Here is a 21,731-nt window from a genome sequence, read left to right on the forward strand (position 1 = left end):
ATAGTTCTTGTGCAGGCTTCCTCTTGCTATTTTTAAAGGGACAGTATACCCTTAATGTGTTTCCCATAACTTTTTTTACAAGCTGCAGAGTATAAAATGTATGAGAATTTGCTTTTTAAGGTTTATTTGTGTATATGAAATAACTGATTTAGTTTTTTGAAGCCACAACTTAATAAAATGGGTTTAGATTGTAGGTATAATCAGATCTCATTACTTTATCACATTGTGTACATATACACGCTTCTTTATTTTATATCTGTCTGTACACCAAAGACCAATACTTGGAGAGAACAATGGAAAATCTTCTATACCCCAGTGGGATGGTAATTTTTTTCTGCTGGCTGTGTTTACACAGCTTATCTATAACTTGGACCTAAGACCAGACACTTTCAGAATAGGTGGGGATACCACAGGCTAAATTGACTATTTCAAATGCCAATATAAGGGTAAAGGAAATACTTGTAAACAATTTAATACACTCCAGCAGGTAAAGTGGATAATTGGGAACACATTAAAAGGGAAAACATTTTTTACTAAACTGTCCCTTTAAGAAGCAGCATTTGTAAGGTAGCAGAATTGTATCATCCCGCCTGGGATGATTGACATGCCCTACTCTTGTGTAATTGGTAGGAATCATAAATTCAAGTAGCGGGTACCGTATCACTGCACACAAGCATAGGCAAACAATTTCCCTGCATGGGAACCTTGTTGCCCACATGTTCATAAACTTGAGCTTGTGTGTTTAGTTAGCCTTGGCAAAGTGTTCCTTTTCAGCTTCTCAGCAGAACACGGCCAGTAATTGTTGGCTATGTGCAGCTGCCACTCCTGATTATCCCATCCACCATGTTCTGCTCAGGAGCTGTATTGCTTGCAGCACCCAAATTGAATTATACTGACCTGTTTGCCCTCTTTTGGGGGGTTAAACACACAGTTGATGCAACAATTACCTGCTCTAACCAATTAGAGCATGTAATTGTTTTCATTAGAATGTCCCTTTAATGCAAATTTTATTGCTGCAATTTGTATTCCATTTTTTTCCCATTGTGGGAAGAATGTGCTTGGTAAGTTTTATATGCCATAAGTATATAGCATAGTATATATCAGCACTGCATTGCATAAGTCCTGAGTACAATTTTTTTTTTTAAAGCATTTAAAGTTGTCATGTGTCATTACAAAATGGTACAGTCCCATTAATAGATGCCAGCAATGCCTTTTTCTTTCTTTAAGTGAGTATCACATTATCTGATTTATTAACGTCTAGTTCTGCTAACAGTTATTACATTTTTGGCAAAAATGCCACTGTCAAGCAGTCCTCCTGAAACTGCACCTGGTGTAGAGTGATATTTAGTTCATCACGTTCTCTAAACACTTTCAGGGAATCCTCGGTGGCCTGGAAAACTGCAGTCAAGCGGAAATCAGGTGTGATGAGGTCTACAGGAACCCAGCATAGTCAGTGGGATTAAATTTCCCCAATCCAGGTTGAAAGATCATATGACAAATGGTGATGACCCATAGTGTCTTGGGGAAGCACATCTGCTCTCTGTCTTGTCTAGTAAGCTAAGTCTTCTGATGCGTTCTGTGACCTACTGCAAGTCACTTGACCTGCACGTTTCAATGTGACCTCCAACATTATCAATTCTTTAAATTACATATATGTAATTAATCAACAGGAGCAAAAATTAGAGAGTTCTTGAATATACAGTGTATGTATATATATATAATTCCAAAATCCACACTTATTTTGAAATCCAAATGTTTTAATTAATATTTTTAAAAAATTAAGATGATCAAAAATTTCTATTTTTCCTTGCCTGTAAGTCAGTCTCTTCTGTGTGTATGTTTTTTATTCTAAAATGTAGATAATAGTCTATATTTATTTAAAACTATTAGCTGTCTGATAACAGTACTATACTATCTTTTTGAGGGTACTATGTATACAAACGTATTAAAAATAACATAAAACTACCTTTTAGGTTGTATGTATAAGATATTGATGTTTACACTTGGTCCCATCCCCTATCCAAGCTATCCCATTTTACAGATGTAAATATACAAATATTCCAAAATCCTAACTATTTTGAAATCCAAATCTTTTTAAAGGGACAGTCTACTCCAAAAATGTTATTGTTTAAAAAGATAGATAATCCCTTTATTACCCATTCCCCAGTTTTGCATAACCAACACATATTAATATACATTTTACCTCTGTGAGTGCAGTCCCCCTCTGTGTTTTGTGTAGGTCTAGGGTGATTACCTAAGTCTGTGCACCCTTGACGTGTTTGATTGAGAGCTTGAATTGTATTGCTGTATTAGGGACCCTGGTTTTGAGAGAGACCTTGACGTAGTACCTGGGTTTGTTCCATTTGGCCAGATGCGTTAACTAACTCTTAAATGTTTGCTTTTAATCTTAGCTGAGTGTTTGCGAGTGAGTGCTAGACTTCCTCTGTGTTTTATATATTTTGGATATTTAAATCGGCCTCATTCATTACATTTTTTTCTTTCAATTTAATGTCCTGGTTAATGATTGGTTTTGAGGTGACTGAATTTGCTTTATCATTTCAAAATGTATTTAAATAATTTTTTTTAGGTGTTAACGTCATGTTGCGGAAGATCGCAGTGGCTGCTGCTTCTAAACCGGCAGTGGAGATAAAGCAAGATGGGGAATGCTTCTACATCAAAACCTCCACGACAGTTCGAACCACCGAGATTCATTTCAAAGTTGGGGAAGAATTTGAAGAGCAGACTGTAGATGGCCGTCCTTGCAAGGTGAGGATCTAGATACTCCATCCTAAGCCAATTATGCTTCTTTTGTTCATAATGAGGCCTAAAATATAAGCTATTTTTTTTTGGGGGGGGGGGGGGGTTGTATATTTTGGTGAAACATAACAAACAATAGAAATTGCTGTCTGCTGAGGAATCTGAGGCAGTTCTACTATCTAACACTACTTGATAAGGGTTTATGAAAAAAAAGTAGTTTTGTAGGATAAAACTTAAGTGATGGTAAAGTCCCCCCTTTTTAAAAACAGGTCTGGAATGTAATATTTTAGATGGAGTTTAATTCATCAGTTGTAATGAAGATGTGCTATAACTTACTCTGTAATGTAGATATGACATTTAAATTCCCTGTATTCCGTCACCCACTTCAAAAGTTTATTTTTCTGTGAGCTAATGGTTTGAATTGTTCTCCAATCAGCACTATCCCCATATGGCACTTTTAAATGTAGCTAGAGCGCTGATTAGAGAACAATTCAAACCTTTAGTTCACATTGTGGGGTATTTGAATTTCATGGGCGCGATCCGATATAGATCGCAGTTTGCGGCGCAAGCGAGGAGACCGGCGTCGCCCGCAGTTTCAGCTCGCAACTCGAGCCATCCCATATAAGTCGCCGTCAGATGCTAACGTGCCGTAAGTCTCACAAACCAGCGATGTCCAGAAATCTGCGTAAGTACAAATTTCTGGCGTCGCCAGTGACTTGCGCCACGTTAGAATCTGCCGGCGCCTATAAAACCTGACTAAAGTTTAAAACACCCGCACTGTCTAACACGCCTCCCTAACATAGCCCGCACTGTCTAACACGCCTCCCTAACATAGCCCGCACTGTCTAACCCTCTATCCGCTATCCCCCCTCACTAGCCTAACAATAAAAATGCTATTAACCCCTAAACCGCCGCTCCCGTACCCCGCCGCAACCTAATAAAGTTATTAACCCCTAAACCGCCGCTCCCGTACCCCGCCACCAGCTATATTATATCTATAACCCCCTAAAGTGAGCCCCTAACACCGCCGCCATCTATATTAAAATTATTAACCCCTAATGTAAGCCCCTTACACCGCCGCCATCTCTATTAAAATGATTAACCCCTAATTTAATCTACCTACCCTGCCGCCAGCTATATTATCTATATTAACCCTAAGTATATTATAGTTAATATAGGTATTACATTATATATATTAACTATATTAACCCTAATTATATTAGGGTTAATATAGTTAATATAGTTACTATAGTATTTATATAAACTATATTAACTCTATCTAACCCTAACACCCCTAACTAAATTTATATTAAATTAATCTAATTCATTTATAAACTAAAATATTCCTATTTAAATCTAAATACTTACCTATAAAATAAACCCTAAGATAGCTACAATATAATTAATAATTACATTATAGCTATGTTAGGGTTAATATTTATTTTACAGGTAAATAGTTAATTATTTTAACTAGGTATAATAGATATTAAATAGTTATTAACTATTTAATATCTACCTAGTTAAAATAATTACCCAATTACCTGTAAAATAAATCCTAACCTAAGTTACAAATACACCTACACTATCAATAAATTTAATAAACTACAAACATCTATCTAAAAATACAATTAAATTAACTAAACTAAATTACAAAAAAAAACAAACACTAAATTACAAAAAATAAAAAAAAGATTACAAGATTTTTAAGATAATTACACCTATTCTAAGCCCCCTAATAAAATAATAAACCCCCAAAATAAAAAAAATTCCCTGCCCTATTCTAAATTCAACAAATTTCAAAGCTCTTTACCTTACCAGCCCTTAAAAGGGCCTTTTGTGGGGCATGCCCCAAAGATTTCAGCTCTTTTGCATTCAACAAATACAATACCCCCCCCCCCCCATTACAACCCACCACCCACATACCCCTATTCTAAACCCACCCAAACCCCCCTTAAAAAAGCCTAACACTACCCCCCTGAAGATCTCCCTACCTTGTCTTCACCACACCGGGCCGAACTCCTGATCCGATCCGGGCGATGTCGTCCTCCAAGCGGCAAAGAAGAATTCTTCCTCCGGCGATGTCATCCTCCAAGCGGCAAAGAAGAATTCTTCCTCCGGCGACGTCTTCCTCCAAGCGGCAGCAAAGTCTTCATTCTTCCGGCGGCATCTTCAATCTTCTTTCTTCGCTCCGCCGCCGCGGAGCATCCATCCCGGCCGACTGCTAAACTTGGAATGAGGTACCTTTAAATGACGTCATCCAAGATGGCGTCCGCCGAATTCCGATTGGCTGATAGGATTCTATCAGCCAATCGGAATTAAGTTAAAAAAATCTGATTGGCTGATTGAATCAGCCAATCAGATTCAAGTTCAATCCGATTGGCTGATCCAATCAGCCAATCAGATTGAGCTCGCATTCTATTGGCTGTTCCGATAGGGGTATGTGGGTGGTGGGTTGTAATGGGGGGGGGGGTATTGTATTTGTTGAATGCAAAAGAGCTGAAATCTTTTTTAATTGTATTTTTAGATAGATGTTTGTAGTTTATTAAATTTATTGATAGTGTAGGTGTATTTGTAACTTAGGTTAGGATTTATTTTACAGGTAATTGGGTAATTATTTTAACTAGGTAGATATTAAATAGTTAATAACTATTTAATATCTATTATACCTAGTTAAAATAATTAACTATTTACCTGTAAAATAAATATTAACCCTAACATAGCTATAATGTAATTATTAATTATATTGTAGCTATCTTAGGGTTTATTTTATAGGTAAGTATTTAGATTTAAATAGGAATATTTTAGTTTATAAATGAATTAGATTAATTTAATATAAATTTAGTTAGGGGTGTTAGGGTTAGATAGAGTTAATATAGTTTATATAAATACTATAGTAACTATATTAACTATATTAACCCTAATATAATTAGGGTTAATATAGTTAATATATATAATGTAATAACTATATTAACTATAATATACTTAGGGTTAATATAGATAACATAGCTGGCGGCGGGGTAGGTAGATTAAATTAGGGGTTAATCATTTTTATATAGGTGGCGGCGGTGTAAGGGGTCAGATTACGGGATAGATAAGGTAGATGGCGGCGGTTTTAGGGGCTCACAGTAGGGGGTTAGTTTATGTAGATGGCGGCGGGGTCCGGGAGCGGCGTTTTAGGGGGTAATAACTTTATTAGGGATTTCAGGGGGGGGGGGAGATCGCGGTTGACAGGGAGATAGACATTGCGCATGCGTTAGGTGTTAGGTTTATTTTAGCAGATCGCGGTTGACAGGGAGATAGACATTGCGCATGCGTTAGGTGTTAGGTTTATTTTAGCAGCTAGTTTAGGGAGTTACGGGGCTCCAATAGTCAGCGTAAGGCTTCTTACGGCTGCTTTTTGTGGCGAGGTGAAAATGGAGTAAGTTTTCTCCATTTTCGCCACGTAAGTCCTTACGCTGCATATTGGATACCAAACTGCGCGGGTTTGGTATACCTGCCTATGGCCCAAAAAACTGCGGGCGACGGCAGAAATATACGCGCGTAACTTCTAGCTTACGCCGTATATAGGATACCAAATCCACGCAATTATTGGCGTCGCCGGCTTTTGCGGGCGACGCTTTATATCGGATCGACCCCCCAATCTACATTAAAAAGTAAGTTATGTTGCATCTTCATTACAACTGATGAATTAAACTATCTAAAATATCACTTACATTTTGGATCTGATTTTAAAAAGGGGAGACTTTACCATCACTTTAAAGGGATACTAAACCCAGTTCAGATAGAGCATGCAATTTTATGCAACTTTATAATTTACTCCTATTATGATTTTTCTTCTTCGTTCTCTTGCTATCTTTATTTGAAAAGCAAGAATGTGAGCTTAGGAGTCGGCCCATTTTTGGTTCAGCACATGGGTTGCGCTTGCTGATTGGTGCTTAGATTCCTGCTTTTTCAAATAAAGATAGCAAGAGAACAAAGAAAAATTCATAATAGGAGTAAATTAGAAAGTACTTAAAATTGAACGTGCTATCTGAATCGTGAAAGAAAAAAAAGACAATGCAATAATACTTCGGGGTAGATTTACCAAGCAGAGGATGCTGCTATCTACCCCAATAATTTCTGGCTCGCCGGAAATGTAAGTTACTGAGGTGGTGGACAGCAATCAGCACGATCGGGTTGATTGACACCCCCTGCTTATGTGCAGGGGGCGGCATTGCACAAGCATTTCACTAGAAATGCTCGTGCAATGATAAATGCTGATAGCGTATGCTGTCGGCATTTATCGATGTCCGCCTGCACATTGATAAATCTACCCCTTTCTCTAAATTTCAAATAAGCAGTAGATTTTTGTTTCTGACAAATTTATTTTTTCTCCTATTATCCGGCCTATATATCATGTGACATACATCAGCCAATCACAAACTAGTATACGTATACCCTGTGAGCTTGTGCACATGCTCAGTAGGATCTTGATCCCCAGAAAGCGTGAATATAAAAACACTGCAAAATGTAAGTAAATTGGAAAGTGTCTTAAAACTGCACGCTCTATCTGAATCATAAAAGTTTATGTTGACTTGAGTGTCCCTTTAAGGAGCAATCAAATCCATGCAGTACAAAAGATTCTTTTATAATAAGCTTGGAAACTAAATACTTTTTATGGTTCTTTTGTGGATCATTGTCCCTGGTTCTAGTAAAAAGTTTCTCTTCAAACAATGATGACTCTAAACATTTTTTAATATATTTACAATTTGCTGCCATTGCTGCGCTACTTACCCCCTTCACTGCACTTTGGTTGTGTGCCGTGTATGACGGCATCAGAATGAGGCTCCCATTGGAACCTATTAAAGTGTGCTCTCATGAGCGCAATGGTTCCCGAGCTCGTGTTCACATTGCTGTCAACTTGTAATACCAGCTCACATTAGCATGCGCTGGATCAGTGGAGCGCAAATATCGCTTTTAGCGCTCCACTTGTAAATTGGCCCATATTGTTTTGCATCAGAGGTTTTGCACACAGTATGCTGACTATGCTTGGTGTTTGTTATAGTCTAAGAAAGTGTCTAGTGGTTATTTATGCAGTTTACACAATAAAGAACAGAATAAACATAACGCTAATAAAGACGAGCGTAGCAAGTAAATATAATGGTTATGACCATAATAAAACAAATGACTTCACATCATACTATCATACATATATATATGGAATATATGGAAAACAGTTAAATGCTGACTTTTTACGAGCTATTCTACTATTTAAAGGGACATTGTAATGGAAAATGTAGAGCATTTGTTAGAGCATGTCATTTTTTTCGCTACTGATCCTGCAAAGGGCTTAAACACCTTGGTAAAGTCCTGCTTTGGAGCAGCAAGCATTGCAGCTCCCAAACTGAACAGAGCTGGTGATTGGAGGGGTCGTGCTACTGCTGCTGATGATTGGTTCACCGGCTGTCTTCTGACCAGTGAAAGAAGTTCTCTGTGGCTCCCAAGCATGATTTTATCTATGCATTTAACCCATTTGTGGGGGGTAAATACATGAAGTTCCAGGATGATAAGTAAAAAAAAAAAAAGACATGATCTTTATGATTTAGTGCCTGTTATTCCACTACAATGTCCCTTTAATAGTAAGTTAGGAGAAATAATTGTGCCTTTCTGTACTCTCATGCTGCACAACAGGCATCGTCCTGGACCCTTTGCACATGATACATTAATGCCCTCAATGTGTTCATCACAGGAAATATACCCGATCCTACCTATAGAAACACATAACTAATAAGCCTTTTCATTGTGCACAAAATACACAATCTAGCCTCTTTATTTAAACATGCGGTGACAAATACTCAATACAATAGAACTCCATAATTAACCAGTGCATAATAAAAATACAATGCAATAGGTCCTACTCTGAATTTAAAACAAGCAGTAGATTTTTTTCTGTCAAATTTATTTTTTCTCCCATTTTCCAGCCCCCTGTATCATGTGACATACATCAGCCAATCACAGACTAATATACATATACCTTGTGAGCTTGTGCACATGCTCAGTAGGATCTTGTTCCTCAGAAAGTGCGAATATAAAAAGACCTCTCTACATTGTACACACATACTACAGAACATAACCACAGTTTCTTTTTATACCAATATTCCTTATTTCCCATGCCATCAAATATACAGCTCCTTTGAATAAGAAAAAAACTAATTTCTCATTTGAAAGTAACAGAAACTGTGAAACTAGACGCTTGAATTTTCACGCCTCTTATGCCGTATCTGATTCAGCTTCATAAAAAGGACTCTGAGAATATTTATTGAGTGCCCAGTTTAGCAGGGCGGAAATTACACTTCTTGGAGGCTGCTCTCCTAAGCAGTTTGTGGTTGGGTAAAGTGAGGTTATGTTGAATTACTGCCATAAGGAAATCCCACACCATCACATGGGCTCTGCCCATACTTAGCTGTATTAACAAGTAATTCAATTGACTCTGGTTTACAGTTGACTTATTATGACAGTGATGTGTAGATAGTGATATCATGCACTTGGTAGGGGCGCCACCCTGCAGGTAATTTACTGACATGGTCATCATTCAGGTCAGTATAGATAATAAAGACTAAATATAGAAATACATGTTGTATTATGGTGAGCTGTCTTGGTTTGTTAATGTAAACTAAAATACGTCTTTACAGCTTTATTGTGACAGTTACAAATTCAGATACCTATTTGTAGGCAAGAAAATATGTAATTAGCTAAAGGAACATGTACTGACGATCTGTTTCTCAAAAGGCCACATATAAATAGCTCAAATCAATGTCCTTTCATAACAATTACTACTGGGTACATAGAATATCTGGAGACTTGCTCCTCTAACATGGGGAGAGACAGTATGGGATGCAGAGTGCATGTGTTGTGTATAGAGACAGTGGGACACATAAACGACTGTACAAATACCGCACACTGTCAAAAAAAAGTCCTGGAAATACCCAGAAAAAAGGTGGCAGGCAAACTCTGCACTCTGTTCCTGTTACCTCACTTCTATTCTTGCCCCTTTCTCTTCTCTAATGTTTTCTCCCCTCTCTCCTTTCTTGTTCTTTCCTCATCTCTCTCATTACCTCTCCTTCCATGATTTAGCAGCTTACATCCAGGTATGATTTATATTTGCACTTGTCATGCGATTATTCTAACCCTACCACACCTTCCTAGATATCACCAGGCAGTCAAGTGCTTCTTGGGAGGAGACATACTCATCACATTGCAGGTTTATTTGTCTAATGTAAATACAACAACACTACTATACAATGGCAATTGTTATTCTGGTTAGAAATAGTGTTTTTCCCATACTCAAGAGTGATTTTGTATAGACTAGGATGCAACTCTTGTACAAGAACACATACCAGTGGTTAACCCGTTAATTACTAGCAAATGCTGAAACACACAGGGCTAGATTACAAGTGGCACACTAACATTAGCGTAGTGGAATATTAAAATATTGCACCAGCTGTAAGTTGCACGCATATTACAAGTTGAAAGTAAATGCGACTGCTCGACCACAAATTTAGTTTGTGAAGAACATTGGAATATAAAATATTCATAGCTACCTTCGGGTTAGCGCTGTAGGTTTAAAGGGACACTTTATTTGTGATTGGCTGATGGCTATCACATGATGAAGTGGGTGTGGAAATAGACGTGACTTAAACATAACTAAAAGGTAGCGGACAAGTTAAAGAGCAGCGGTCTTCCATTTCTGGTGGACCAGAAACAATGGGACTTTGAAGCAGCATCCACTGCTTAATAAATGGAGACCTATTTTCTTGTTATCAAGCATTGATTGATTATGCAAATCTACTGTATTTATTTGTTGGGTTAGAGTGCATGTGAAAAGTGTTAGTTTTTTCCCAGTTTGCGCTCTCCATTGAAGTCTATGGTGGTGAGTAGAAGTTAACATAGTCGCGATATCCGAATTCCTGAAATTAGCGAGCATCGGCTTTCGCTTTCTTGCAAACACTTTAATTTCAAATTGTAATACGCGCTCTAACTCATGCGCGTTGAAAGTTTACTTCTGGCGGTGTTTGCACGCAAGTTAAAATGCTAAAAAGCGTGCCATTTATAATCTGGCCCACAATGCTTTAGAAGTGTCTAGTAACTATCGGCTAGATTACGAGTTTTGCGTTATGAGTAAGAAAGCAGCGTTATGGGTTATAACGCTGCTTTTTCACTACCGCTGCTATTACGAGTCTTGTAGGTACAGCTGTACCTCACACCTTTTTGGCCTTAACGCAAATTAACTTACACAATTTGCGTAAAGTCTTTTTTCAATAAACATATTAACCCCTAAACTGCCGCACTCCTGCATCGTAAACACTAGTTAAATATTATTAACCCCTAATCTGCCGCCCCTAACATCGCCGCCACCTACCTACATTTATTAATCCCTAATCTGCCGCTCCGGACATCGCCACCACTATACTAAAGTTATTAACCCCTAAACCTAACCATAAATATAGCCCTAACACCCCCTAACTTTAATATAATTAAAATAAATCTAAATAAATCTAAATAATAACTAAATAATTCCTATTTAAAACTAAATACAGGTAGTCCTCAGTTTACGCCGGGCTTAGGTTCCAGAAGGAATGGTTGTAAATCGAAACTATTGTAAATTGAAACCCAGTTTATAATGTAAGTCAATTGGAAGTGAGGGAGATAGGTTCCAGGCCCCTCTCAAAATTGTCATAAGTAACATCTAATACATTATTTTAAAAGCTTTGAAATGAAGACTTTAAATGCTAGACAGCATTATAAACCTAATAAAATAATCACACAACACATAATATATAATTAAACTAAGTTAAATTAACAAAAACAGCAAATGTTTGTCACAAAACACAGACTTCACTTGCATTTTTCTGCAAACAGTTCTTTCTATGCATTCCAATCTGGACTGAGTTATAGACAGGAAGATCTTGTTCCTTTGAAATCTGCTTGATAGCTCAGGTCTGGTTGAACTGATTAATTTCAGCTTGCTTGGCTTTGCTGCAGCACAAGAGGACAGCTCCACCTACTGGCTATTTTAATAAATGCACTGCTTCTCAATACTTTTCAATAGCAGTCACATGACTGGAAAAAAAGGTTGCTATTCTGAAACGGTGTAAATTGAACCGTTGTAAAACGAGGGCCACCTGTACTTACCTGTAAAATAAACCCTAACCTAGCTACAATATAACTAATAGTTACATTGTAGCTAGCTTAGGTTTTATTTTTGTTTTACAGGCAAGTTTGTATTTATTTTAACTAGGTAGAATAGTTACTAAATAGTTATTAACTATTTACTAACTACCTAGCTAAAATAAATACAAATTGACCTGTAAAATAAAACCTAACCTGTCTTACACTAACACCTAACATTACACTACAATTAAATTAATTAAATACAATTACCTAAATTACAAAAACAAACACTAAATTACACAAAATAAAAAAAGAAATGATCAGATATTTAAACTAATTACACCTAATCTAATAGCCCTATCAAAATAAAAAAAGCCCCACCCAAAATAAAAAAAAACCCTAGCCTAACGTAAACTACCAATAGCCCTTAAAAAGGCCTTTTGTGGGGTTCCTTTAAGTGACGTCATCCAAGATGGCGTCCCTTGAATTCCGATTGGCTGATAGAATTCTATCAGCCAATCGGAATTAAAGGTGAAAAAATCCTATTGGCTGATGCAATTTTTTCTCCTTTAATTTCGATTGGCTGATAGAATTCTATCAGCCAATTCGAAATTCAAGGGACGCCATCTTGGATGACATCACTTAAAGGAACCTTCATTCATCGTTAGCCGTGGAAAGAAGAGGATGCTCCGCGCCGGATGTCTTGAAGATGGAGCCGCTCCGTGCTGGATGGATGAAGATAGAATATGCCGTCTGGATGAAGATAGAAGATGCCATCTGGATGAAGACTTCTGCCCGTCTGGAGGACCACTTCTGCCGGCTTGGATGAAGACTTCTACCGGCTCCGTTGAGGACTTCTTGCCACTTGGATGAAGACTTCTCCCTGCTTTCTTGAGGATGGATGTCTGGTCTTCAAAACTGTAAGTGGGTTAGTGTTCGGTTTTTTAAGGGTTTATTGGGTGGGTTTTATTTTTAGATTAGGGCTTTTGGGCACTAAAAAAAGAGCTAAATGCCCTTTTAAGGGCAATGCCCATCCAAATGCCCTTTTCAGGGCAATGGGGAGCTTAGGTTTTTTAGTTAGGATTTAATTTGGGAGGTTGGTTGTGTGAGTGGTGGGTTTTACTGTTGGGGGTTGTTTGTATTTTTTTTTACAGGTAAAAGAGCAGATTTCTTTGGGGCAATGCCCCGCAAAAGGCCCTTTTAAGGGCAATTGGTAGTTTAGTTTAGCCTAGGGTTTTTTTTTATTTTGGGGGTCTTTTTTTTTATAGGACTATTAGATTAGGTGTAATTAGTTTAAATATCTTATCATTTCTTTTTTTATTTTGTGTAATTTAGTGTTTTTTTTTTTGTGATTTAGGTAATTTATTTAATTTATTTAATTGTAGTGTAAGGTTAGGTGTTAGTGTAAGACAGGTTAGGTTTTATTTTACAGGTCAATTTGTATTTATTTTAGCTAGGTAGTTAGTAAATAGTTAATAACTATTTAGTAACTATTCTTCCTAGTTAAAATAAATAACAAACTTGCCTGTAAAAAATAAAATAAAACCTAAGATAGATACAATGTAACTATTAGTTATATTGTAGCTAGCTTAGGCTTTATTTTACAGGTAAGTATTTAGTTTTAACTAGGAATTATTTAGGTAATAATTGTAAGTTTTATTTAGATTTAGTTGAATTATATTTAAGTTAGGGAGTGTTAGGGTTAGACTTAGGTTTGTTAATACATGTAGTATAGTGGCAGCGATGTTGGGGGCAGCAGATTAGGGGTTAATAAATGTAGGTAGGTGGCGGCGATGTTAGGGGCGGCAGATTAGGTGTTAATAATATTTATCTAGTGTTTGTGATGTGGAGTGCGGCGGTTTAGGGGTTAATATGTTTATTATAGTGGTGGCGACATTGGGGGCGGGAGATTAGGGGTTAATAAATATAATGTAGGTGGTGGCGATGTTGGGGGCAGCAGATTAGGGGTTAATAAGTATAATGTAGGTGGCAGCGATGTCGGGGGCGGCAGATTAGGGGTTAATAAATATAATGTAGGTGTCGGCGATGTCGGGGGCGGCAGATTAGGGGTTAATAAGTGTAAGATTAGGGGTGTTTAGACTCAGGGTTCATGTTAGGGTGTTAGGTGTAAACATAACTTTTGTTTCCCCATAGGAATCAATGGGGCTGCATTACGGAGCTTTACGCTGCTTTATTGCAGGTGTTAGGCTTTTTTTCAGCCGGCTCTCCCCATTGATGTCTATGGGGAAATCGTGCACGAGCACGTAAAACCAACTCACCGCTGACTTAAGCAGCGCTGGTATTGGAGTGCGGTATAGAGCACAATTTTACTCTACGCTCAACCTGTAATACCAGCTCTGTAGGGATGTGAGCGGTGACAATAACGTGCAAGTTAGTAACGCACCCCTCATAACGCAAAACTCGTAATCTAGCGGTATGGTTGTTAACTATAGATAAACAGTAGATTTGCATAATCCACTAAAAAACTCTGTAAAAGTACTTAGATTAAATTTCAAAGGAGTAGTAGATTTTTTTTCTGACTAATTTCAAAGTTAGTTCACTTTCCCCTCCCTGCATCATGTGATAGCCTACAGCCAATCACAAAATGCATTTAATATATTCTGTGAATTCTTGCACATGCTCAGTAAGAGCTGGTGCCTCAGAAAGTGTGCATATAAAAAAGATTGTGGATATTTAGATAATGGAAGTGAATTAGAAAGTTTTTTACTATGACATAAATGTACGTGCAGTGCAAAACTTACTGGCTGAATATGTGTCATCAAATCCATCTTGAAAACACAGCACAAAATTAAAAAAGAATTAAAAAACAAAAAGGTAGAAGCCAGAATGTCAACCATATAGGGCAATGTTTAGTGGGTGTTTATCCTATGTGTTTATTTTCCCTTGACCTGCACTAACATATACAGTGTTGGGTGGGAAGTTGTCTCTTTTTCTCTAGGTTTCCATCACTTCCTGTTCACTTCCTACAGTCCTTTTGATAAAGCAGATAAAAGTCTATAAATTGTGTAAAAGGAACAAATTGACTGCAGATTTCTCAGGAATGAATATCCTTTGATTAGGACAGCTGTCTCCTGTGCATGATTAATTGTGGTGAAGGTGTAGAAAGTCTTGTCTGCAAAGGCTGATTGTTATTCAATGAGGTATCTGAACTGTTTAGGACTCTTTCATTGTCTTTCTTCAGAGTCTGGCCAAATGGGAGAGTGAGAACAAGATGGTGTGTGAACAGAGGCTTCTGAAAGGGGAAGGACCAAAGACAGCCTGGTCTAGAGAAATGACCAATGACGGAGAGCTTATCCTGGTAAGGAAATGTGTCTTGTTTCCATTTTTTGTCTCAAAAGGAAATTGTATAATTTGTACATTAACCCAGACACTGTTTGACAAGTTGCTGAACTGTTAAAGGGGCAGTCAAGTCCAAAAAAACTTTCATGTTTCAAATAGGGCATGTCATTTTAAACAAATTTCCCATTTACTTTTATCACCAATTTTGATTTGTTCTCTTAGTATTCTTAGTTGAAAGCTAAACCTAGGAAGGCTCATACAATTTCTAAGCCCTTGAAGGCCACCTCTTATCACATGCTTTTTTATTTGCTTTTCACAGCAGGAGAGAGCTAGTTCAAGTAAGCCTTATAGATAACTTTGTGATCACACCCATGGCTTTTGGCAGACACTGCACTTATGTAAATAGATAATAAATAAAATGTCATGTGATCAGGGGGCTGTCAGACGATGCTTTGATATAAGGTAATCACAGAGGTAAAAAGTATTATTATTTATTCTTTATTTATAAAGCACCAAAAGATTATGCAGCGCTGCCCATGGGTACAAGGATAAAAGTACAACGGAGAAGCAATACAATAAAAGACAAATACACAGGGAATTGAGGGCCCTATTCCCATGGGAACTTACAATCTAGATGGGTAGGAGGATGGGAAACAGGAGGTGGGGACTGCAAAGGTGAGAATGATATTAGTGAGGAGATAGATGAGGGCAACTGTTAGGTAAGTGAAGTTCATTTGTTAATGAGTTGGGTGATAAGCTTCCCTGAACAAAAAGGTCTTTAGGGAACGTTTAAAGGAGGAGAGATTAGGGAAAAGTCTGACAGCTTGAGGAAGTGCGTTCCAGAGGGTTGGTGCCACACGAGAGAAGTCCTGTAGTCTAGCATGAGAGGAGGTGATGGTAGAGGATGCAAGGAGCAGGTCATTGTTGGATCTTAGCGGGCGGGCTGGAGTATATGTGTTGATGACTGAGGACAGGTAGGGTGGGTCAGCATTGGTGAGGGCTTTGTAGGTCAGGGTGAGAATTTTGAATTTGACTCTGCTGTAAATGGGGAGCCAGTGAAGGGACTCATAGAGAGGTGCAGCAGAAACAAAGCATTGAGAGAGGTAGATTAGCCTGGCAGATGCATTTAGGATGGAATGAAGGGGAGAGAGACGGGAGAGAGGGAGGCCAGTTAGTAGGTTATTACAGTAGTCAAGTTGGGAAATTACCAGGGAGTGGATTAGCTGTTTAGTAGTTTCAGCACTCAGAAATGGACGAATTTTGGAGATATTTAGGTGGTTGCGGCAGGATGAAGAGAGCAATTGGATGTGCGGAATGAAGGACAGATTTGAGTCAAGTGTGACTCCAAGGCAGCGAACTTGGGGTGATGGGGAGAGGAGGAGTCGCCAGCAAAAGAGATTGAGAAGAATCTGTTAGAGAGATAAGAGTGAATCCAGGAGAGGGCAGTGTCACAGAACCCAATAGAGCTGAGAGTCCATAGGAGAAGGGGATAGTCAACAGTATCAAAGGCAGCAGAGAGGTCAAGTAAGATGAGAATATAGTAGTAGCCTTTGTTTTTAGCAGAAAGGAGATCGTTAGTAACCTTGGTGAGGGTAGTCTCAATTGAGTGTTCGGGATGGAAGCCAGATTGCAGGGGGTCGAACAATGAGGTGGAGGACAGGAAGTGGGTTAGGCGATTGAAAACTAGTTTTCTAGGATTTTTGAAGCTAGCGGGAGCAGTGATATGGGGCGGTAATTTGCAGAAGAGTTAGGGTCGAGGGAGGGTTTTTTGAGGATGGGGGTGACCTTTGCATGTTTGAAGGAGGCAGGGAATGAGCCGGGAGAAAGGGATAGGTTGAATATGTGAGTAAGAGCCGGAGTGAGGGTGGGAAACAGAGAAGGTATTAGATGTGAAGTAATAGGGTCAAGTGGACAGGTAGTGAGGTGTGAAGAAGACAGAAGGGAATCCACTTTCATCTTTCAAATAGGGCATGTAAAGTATAGTAATATAACAGTGTTGGTTGTGCAAAACTGGGGAATGGGTAATAAAGGGATTATCTATCTTTTTAAACAACAAAAATTCTGGTGTTGACTTTCCCTTTAAGTCACAATAAGAGAAAATGTGACACACAATTTGGAAGGTCTTCTTCAAATCAGTCTATTAAAGGGCCATAATACCCAAAGTGATGCAGTATACGTTAGCTTTAAAAAGCTGACTAGAAAATATCACCAGAACATCTCTATGTAAAAAAAAAAAGATATTTTACCTCAAAAGTTTCTCAGTAAAGGACTTCTAAGCAGCATATTAGTATGTCTGTTCCGGGACAGCCGAAGGATTGAGCCTTGTGCACTCTCATGTTATTTCCTATTCAGTGTAAGGAAGTTTACAATGAAATCTCATGAGATTTAAGTCAAATCTCATGAGATCACAGTAAAAGAGCTCATGACCTCTGCACTGCTGATGCTGATTGGCTGCTGTTCATTTCTTCATTTTTTATTTTTTTTACCTGCAGCTGGGCTGCAGCTGAGTATAACTTTTTTACACAGAACTTACTCTGCTGAGCTGAGGAAATTGTAAAGTAAAATATCTTCCTTTTTTACATAGAGATGCTCAGGTGACATTTTCCTGTCAGCTTTTTAGAGTTATACTGCATCAGTTTCAAGTGATTTAGCATATGAGTACTATGTCCCTTTAATAAGCTTTATCAAACTATGAACATGAGTCAAACTGTGCAGTTATTTTCATGTATAATAACAATAATTCATTAAGGGCTATATTACAAGTGGAGCGCTAATTTATTGTGCACCCGCAAATAGGCAAATTCGCCCATTTGCAGGCACCCGATAAATAACCAGCCATTACAAGTGGTTGGTTTTTGCTACCGTGAGTTTGCTGTAGCAATTAGCACTCTGAATATTAACCAGAGATTAGATCACTGGTTAATTTTATAAAAGTGCCCCTAATGCCCCAAAAAATTGTATTTTAGGGTTTTTTTTAAAAAAGAAATGTAGCTTTTTCCCACAAAAAAAACCTACTGCACTAGGCAGTTTTTGGGGGCTAAAGTTGGCGGGTGTTCCCATTGTAAAGGCACTTTTCAGTGTTGTTGTTTTTTTCTGTCTATGGGAGCTCTGTGTTCCCTGTAAATATATATGTATATACACATATTAACACATTTATACACATATATATTTACATTTGCTGCACTTAGGTTCTGTGCCGTGTATGACGGCATCAGAAAGAGGCTCCTATTGGCGCCTATGGAAACACACTCTCATGAGCGCAATGCTTCAGTGCAATGCAAATTCGAGGTTGCATTCGCATTGTACCTAACTCGTGGTACCAACGTACATTTGCGTGCACTGGTATTACTCAGATGAGCACAAATATCGCTTTTGCAGAATCGATATTTTGTGCTCAACTAGTAATCTGGACCTAAATTAGTTTCTTCATTAGTCAATGGCAGTGCATATGTTAGGTGGTCTTGTCACATTTCTTACAGCAAAGCATCTATATAATAACAATCTGCTGTTTATTTCTATTATATACAAATAAAATAATAGGTGTTAAGGACAACACTGTGGGGGACTTCAAGAATACATGAGATAAGCATAAGGCTATCTTACAAACTAAAAACGTTTACGCAGTTAGGACATTTTGGGAATACTTGTTGGGCTGTGGTTCATATCTGGCGTTAAAATCTTTCTGTGTTTCTAAAATGTCAGTTTATTCTAAAAAAATTATACAAACCACATTTCTGCAGCTCTGTTTGTTTAACATATTTTATTATTGATTGTATCAAAATGGATATATTAATTAGAATAAAACATTTGAAAAACATAATTATTGCGTAAATTAAGTCTGGTGATATGTAAATGAGCTACATTAATAATCATTTGATTCATTTACCATGAATGATAACTCTCACTTTCATTCATTTTGCATGGATGGCACAAAATGAAGCTATTCAAATACACATAATTTATGGGAGAGGAGGTTATAGACAAGAGAACGTAGTGCTTTAAAGCAGCAGACAATGAGTACTAAATTCCAGACTTCTCCCATATTTATCAAAATGTTTCCATTTCTACAAATGCCCATTTTGCATACAAATGTATATGGTTTAAATGAGCTTGCATCGTCCCTTGTATATGTGAACTGCAAAGATTATTGTTACTTTTTGGTTATTTATCCTTTTCTCTCCTTACAGACGATGACTGCTGATGATGTGGTATGCACACGGATTTATATCCGAGAATAGTTCCCAAGAACTTGGAGATCCAAAGTTCTTATTCGGCTCAACCCAAATCACCTTCTGAACCTTCAATAACCACTTTTATCAAAGCAGAGAGTGTCCCGTTTACAGCACGCTCCGCCAAGTCAATGTACTCCCCAACCTAACAGGCTTCTGGTTTGTACTGAGATATATTATTGGAAAGACTGAGCCCATTCATCTCTTGTTCAAAACCTTTATTCTTCATACAGTCAATTCCCATCTTGGATAACATGGAATGGAAAAAACACCTTAAAACATAAAATAATTATTGGTACCCCTAGGTCATTGTATGTTCGTCCTGTAAATATGAATTGTGGATGCTCCATGAATTTTCTTTCGTGATGATTTTATAGAATGTTTATTCAAGTCCTATCCCATTAAAATCCCATATTTTACAATTTATAGAATATATGACTTTAATATTTAGGAACACGTAGCTTAGATAATGCTTTATTTTTGTCATCTGGATTGTGAAAAATGTGCATCTAAGTTCAGGCCACACCAGAAAACAAAATCCAAATGGTTATTCTGTAACAGTGACAGCAGAAAATACACTGAATCCATTGTAGAACAATATTTTCTAGGAAAGCACCTATTTATAAACATTTTCATCACATGAACATTGTTTTCTAAGATATATATATATATATATATACTATATATATATATATATATATATATATATATATATATATATACATATTCAGACCACAGCCAGCTTAAAACTTCTTTCATTACGTTAGTCTAAAAGCAGAATACTTAATTGCACAAGTTAAAGATTCAATAAAGAGATTTACAAATATACTACTTTTTCAATAAGTTGGCAAATTTCATCACAACATACTTATCTCAAATGTATTGATTGTCATAAAATTGTAACGATAAAGATATAGGAATATTCTGCACAAATCTTTTTATTGATGGATGCACTTTCATAGCTGGCTTCTGACAATACTGGAAATCCCCAAAATTAGGGAAAATACTGGTATTGGTTTAAAACCACTGGCTTCACTTTGAAGCCAGAGTACTTTTATGTTTGTTTTTTTCTCCCATTTTAATTTGCTTTTATTATGGCCTTGGAGAATTTTCCATTGTAAAACTTTATGCAGCAAATGTGAACATTTACAAAAGAATGTGTTCCTTTCTTGTCATCAAAATACAGTGTATTTTAAAATAGAAAGTTAAGTACAATTACTTTATCATTACCACTTTGTTACACAAAATCTAAAAATGCAAATAGTTATGTTTTTGTTTTTTTTGCAATTCTAGAAGTCATCTAGATAAAGTGGAATGTTTTTTTTTAGGTAATTTTAAACATTTTTTATACCGTTTTTTTAATGTATGTAAATGTATTAGTGTTGACTAACTTACCTTTCTGGACTAGAAATCAGTAACATCACTCTTGTTTGTGTCTATCTTCTGTACTGTATTTATTTGTCAAAATGTTTTTTTAATTAAAGAGAAAATAGTAAAATAATGTTTTTTGTTTTGCCTCATAATTCTTTTTATGAATGACAAACATTCCTTGTCCTTGATCATGAAGGCTTGTCCTCTGTTCACTGATACACATGTATAGAGTTCTGACTAACAGTCAATGAGAATGGTTATTGCAGTATGCAATAACCAAAAATGAAATGTTTGCTAATTCAATGAACATAAATATCTTTAAAGGGACACTCAGGTTAAATTAAATTTTCATGATTCAGATACAGCATGTAATTTTAAACAACTTTCCAATTTACTTACATTAAAAAAAATGTGTACAGTCTTTTATATTTACAATTTTTGAGTCACCAGATCCTACTGAGCATGTGCAAGAATTCACAGACTATACGTATATGCATTTGTGATTGGCTGATTGCTATCACATGGTACAAGGGGAGTGGAAATATACATAACTTTGAAATTTGTTATAAAAAAATCTACTACTCATTTGAAGTTCAGACTAAGTGCTATTGCATTGTCTTGTTATCTTGCATTTGTTGATTATGCAAATCTAATGTGCTGACTGGTCCTTTAATTGAAAAATCCCAACTATTTTTATATGTACCTTTAAAGGGACAGTAAACATCATGAGATTTTTAAATAAAATGTTTAGCTATGCATAATGAAACATCTTTACAATAAACTTTTTCTAATTCTCAGAACGTAAAATGCATGCTACTGATTTTTCAAGGCTAACTCTGGTACATTTTTGTCTCTAATTGGATTTGACAGATAACAACTGCATAACAATGTAGTTTATAGTAATTTTCTGACAGTGACTAGCCT

The 21,731-nt window shown here is 37.0% G+C and overlaps 1 protein-coding gene across 1 annotated transcript in view; it reads left to right on the forward strand.

Moving 5' to 3' along the window:
- The window catches only part of LOC128643477 (cellular retinoic acid-binding protein 2), a 31,075-nt gene extending 10,138 nt beyond the window's left edge, over nt 1–20,937 (forward strand). The window contains exons 2-4 of the mRNA XM_053696323.1: nt 2,588–2,766; nt 15,110–15,226; nt 19,395–20,937. Coding sequence (XP_053552298.1) covers nt 2,588–2,766; nt 15,110–15,226; nt 19,395–19,445 — 347 coding nt within the window. The 3' untranslated portion in view covers nt 19,446–20,937. The remainder of the gene's footprint in view (nt 1–2,587; nt 2,767–15,109; nt 15,227–19,394) is intronic.
- The last annotated feature ends 794 nt before the right edge of the window (nt 20,938–21,731 follow it).

The sequence above is a fragment of the Bombina bombina genome, unplaced genomic scaffold, assembly GCF_027579735.1.
Source record: "Bombina bombina isolate aBomBom1 unplaced genomic scaffold, aBomBom1.pri scaffold_428, whole genome shotgun sequence".
Lineage (NCBI taxonomy): Eukaryota > Metazoa > Chordata > Amphibia > Anura > Bombinatoridae > Bombina > Bombina bombina.